The 4,054-nt window shown below is 34.1% G+C and overlaps 1 protein-coding gene across 1 annotated transcript; it reads left to right on the plus strand.

Moving 5' to 3' along the window:
* Positions 1-1,295: 1,295 nt before the first annotated feature.
* On the plus strand, positions 1,296-3,822 carry LOC102598710 (indole-3-acetate O-methyltransferase 1). Its single transcript, XM_006346121.2, has 4 exons — positions 1,296-1,485; positions 2,177-2,596; positions 2,714-2,989; positions 3,303-3,822. The coding sequence occupies exons 1-4, from the start codon at positions 1,363-1,365 to the stop codon at positions 3,654-3,656; spliced, it is 1,173 nt and encodes a 390-aa protein (XP_006346183.1). The 5' UTR covers positions 1,296-1,362; the 3' UTR covers positions 3,657-3,822.
* Positions 3,823-4,054: the final 232 nt, after the last annotated feature.

Genomic DNA, 4,054 nt, shown 5'->3' on the forward strand with positions numbered 1-4,054 from the left:
GATGCAAATCCGGCGTGAATCTTGGACCTACTTTGTTATAACTGTTTCCATGTGACCTTTTCTGCAAATTATTTTCCATTTCTAGGAAAATTATATTTTTGATCCCTTAATTATTGATAAATTCTGATTTTAGATATTTTGCTAAGCACATATTTTTTTGGGGCAAATTACAGAAATCGCATACTTTTAAGGCAAAATTACAATCTATCCCTTAAAAGTTTATAATTACAGAAATCACGTACTTTTAAGGCAAAATAATATAAGCGCTGATACATTAATCTGATGCGTGAGATACATTAATCGTTAAATAAGATACATTACATTTTATACATGATTCATTAATCTGATGTACATTTTATACATGATACACTAATATGATGCGCGAAATACAATAATATAAGCGCTGATACATTAATCTGATGTGCAAGATACACTGATCTGATGTGCGAAAATGAGAAATTTTGGAGATTTGTAAAACTTATAGGGGATAATGGTAATAAGTAAACTAAAAGGTGGGATTTCTGTAATTTTTCTATTTTTTTTTTGTTTCTCACCCGGTGTTCGGAGTCCACATTGGAGTTTCGACTAAATTCGGATCGCGCTCTGTAGGGCCCATTCGGGGGTGGCGCTCCCAACAAGATTTTCTCTATACCCAGCTCAAACCTAAGTTCTCTGATTAAGGGTGAAACACTCCCACCGGTGCACCATAACCCATGTCGGCTGTTAAGAACATTTAACATTGAATTAACAATTTTTGGCCCCTTTATATTGAAAACTTTAGCATAATATATCGATAATTGTATTGTTTAGTTTGTAATAATTTATTGAATTTTTGAAGACTCACACTCAAAGGCACCAAATGCACATAATAATTAATTAAAGGTTAAAGATAACAACAACAACAACAAATTATCTAGTGTAATCCTGTAGAGAGAATAGAGTGTACGCAGACATTATGCTCAAATTATTTTTGATAGATCCTCGACTCAAGCAAAAACAGTTCTTAAAAATTAAATATACTTTAAAAAAAAATACTAGGATCAAAATAAAATTTTGTCAATATTTGAGAGAACAAATATACTAAATTCTCTTACACTTTTAACCACCACCCGCCCACCTCTCCACTCCACCCCACCCCAATACCAAATTCAATTCACCACCTTTAATTTATTTTTTGTCTATACTTTAACCTTTATGTTTCAAAATATTGAATAAAAGGCATAATCTTTAATTATTATGTATCCAAACTAGTACAACACAACTCATCAACCTCTATATATACCTACTCTATCTCTTGTCATTTTTATTCTCAATACATTCCATTTAGTTCTCTTTGTTCACTAGCAAAACAATAGAGACAATATGGCACCTTTAGGAGACAATAATAACAATAATGTTGTTGTTTCAAACTTGAAACTTGAAAGAATGCTTAGTATGAAGGGAGGCAAAGGAGAAGCTAGCTATGTCAATAACTCTCAAGCTCAGGTCCTTTTTTTTTTTTTTGAGTATTTAATTATCACTTTCAAGTAATTTTTTCTAATTTTGTAAAATTAATTTTCCACTAATTTAGAAAGATATTTAAGTTTGAGTAATTTAAGTGCTAACAATTAAATTTAGTGAGAAAAAAATAGAACGAGTTATGCAATAATGAGATCTTTTTGAAAAAAATATATTTATTTCTAACGAAAAAGAGATGATGAGAATCGAATCTAATGTTGAAACTTTCGTAGATACCACATGAGACTTTCGTATATCTCATATGGTAGTTGATTGAAACTCTAGTCAGTAGCTATTTCCTTCTAATTAGAGAATCATATACTCGAGACTTCCATCTCATACGGCTTCATCCTGAACTTTCGTTTGTTTGTCTTGACATTAAAGTTTTAAACTAAATATACATATATCTTCTGCCTAAACTCTAAAATCTTTTGTTTTCCAAGTGATGCTCAAAATTTCGTAACGAAGCTAAATTTTCGTGTATGAGTTGTAGAATCTAGAAAAAGTAGTTCACTAAACTTATTTAATACATAATTTCCTCTTAAAGCTATCGAGTTCTGTTAAATTCGTAGCTAGAAGTCTAGTTCCAAGGTAGTAATTTTAGATTATTTGCAAAAACGAGTCCTTCTATTATTCCATAATATAAAATTGAACCTTGTGTTATTGTCATATTATTCAGGGGCAACATGCACGATCAATGCTACACTTATTGAAAGATACTCTCGACGGAGTTCAGCTAAACTCGCCGGAGATTCCATTCGTAATCGCCGATTTAGGCTGTTCATGCGGTAGCAACACGATTTTCATTATCGACGTAATCGTCGAACACATGAGCAAGCGTTACGAAGCCATCGGACAAGAGCCGCCGGAATTTTCAGCTTTCTTCTCCGATCTACCGTCGAACGATTTCAACACTCTGTTTCAATTGCTACCGCCTTTAGCTAATAATGGCTGTGGAAGTATGGAGGAATGCTTAGCTTCTAATAGCCACCGCTCTTATTTCGCCGCCGGCGTTCCTGGTTCCTTTTACCGGCGTCTTTTTCCGGCCAGATCTATCGACGTTTTCTATTCCGCATTTTCTCTGCATTGGCTCTCTCAGGTAATTAAACTCTTATGTCTCTCACTCGTATTTAGTAACAGAATCAGTTCAATTTTTCACTTTTATTTTATCTTCATGGTCCAAATTACCTTTGTTTAATGATTCATCTGGATACAGGTGCCGGAGATAGTGTTGGATAAGAGATCAGCAGCATATAACAAAGGGAAAATTTACATACATGGAGCAAATGAGAGCACAGCAAATGCATACAGAAAGCAATTTCAGACAGATTTGGCTTATTTTTTGGGATGTAGGTCCAAAGAAATGAAGAGAGGTGGTTCTATGTTTTTAGCTTGTTTGGGTAGAACTTCTGTTGATCCTACTGATCAAGGTGGGGCTGGACTTCTCTTTGGCACACACTTTCAAGATGCTTGGGATGATCTTGTCCAAGAGGTAAACATCATGTTCATATTTCTTTCAATCAGAAGTCTCGAGTTTAAAGCTCAAGAAAAAAAAAACCCTTTTCGATGGAGTACTCCCTTTATTTTTTAGTGGACCCACTCAACCTAAGTGCTTAATAAGACCTTTGAGTGAGTTTCAGATATCAAATGGTTAAGTATTTAGTCTGAGTAGGTAGTGAGTTTCAGATATGTGATGGTCAGATATAACATGATTAAATGTAAAAAAATAGTAATTAAATATTAGATGTAAAAAAATTGATTTATTAGTCATTTCTAATAATCTTTTTTTTTTGTATGAATTACAGGGCCTAATTACTAGTGAGAAAAGGGACAAGTTCAATATTCCAGTGTATGCACCAAGCATTCAAGATTTCAAAGAAGTGGTAGAAGCAAATGGCTCATTCAAAATCAACAATCTTCAAGTTTTTAGGGGAGGAAGCCCTCTTGTGGTTAGCCATCCAGACGACGCGGCTGAAATAGGACGAGCACTAGCTAACAGCTGTAGGAGTGTTAGTGGGGTGCTCGTCGATGCCCACATTGGTGAACAGCTTAGTGATGAGCTGTTCACCAGAGTGGAGGAACGAGCCACGTGTCATGCAAAAGAGCTTCTTCAGAATCTTCAGTTTTTTCATATTGTTGCTTCCCTTTCTCTTGTGTAGAGATTTGAATGTTTAATTAGAATTTTCAAAAGAGAGACAAAGGGGCTCTAGTGAAAGTCTATATGTCTCTCAATCTATTAGAATGAAATATTGTTAGAGAAATTAAGACTGACTTGTAGTTTGGTTTGGTTGATAATATATGGTTGGAAAATTAGATGTTTAAATTTGTGATCTGAACAAACCTTAGCTATTTGTCATTTGTTTAATTTTTCGATCTATGAAAATCTCGCATTGTTAATTTTGTTTCATTTTTGTTCCTCCCTCAAATGATTGTCTAGCTTGACTCTGACATTTGGTCCGAATATATCTTTAGAATTCGAATCCAAAACCACATCATGTAAGGCCCTTAACGGAATAAATGCTCCTTACTATGATTTTTTTATTGTCTCGAATTCGAA

The sequence above is a fragment of the Solanum tuberosum genome, unplaced genomic scaffold, assembly GCF_000226075.1.
Source record: "Solanum tuberosum cultivar DM 1-3 516 R44 unplaced genomic scaffold, SolTub_3.0 scf00076, whole genome shotgun sequence".
In the NCBI taxonomy this organism is placed as follows: Eukaryota; Viridiplantae; Streptophyta; class Magnoliopsida; order Solanales; family Solanaceae; genus Solanum; species Solanum tuberosum.

Coding starts and splice junctions, on each gene's coding strand:
- LOC102598710 (XM_006346121.2), top strand. CDS start 1,363: ATGGCACCTTTAGGAGACAATAATAACAATAATGTTGTTGTTTCAAAC. Junction 2,597..2,713: donor CTCTGCATTGGCTCTCTCAG/GTAATTAAACTC, acceptor ATCTGGATACAG/GTGCCGGAGATAGTGTTGGA. Junction 2,990..3,302: donor GGGATGATCTTGTCCAAGAG/GTAAACATCATG, acceptor TATGAATTACAG/GGCCTAATTACTAGTGAGAA.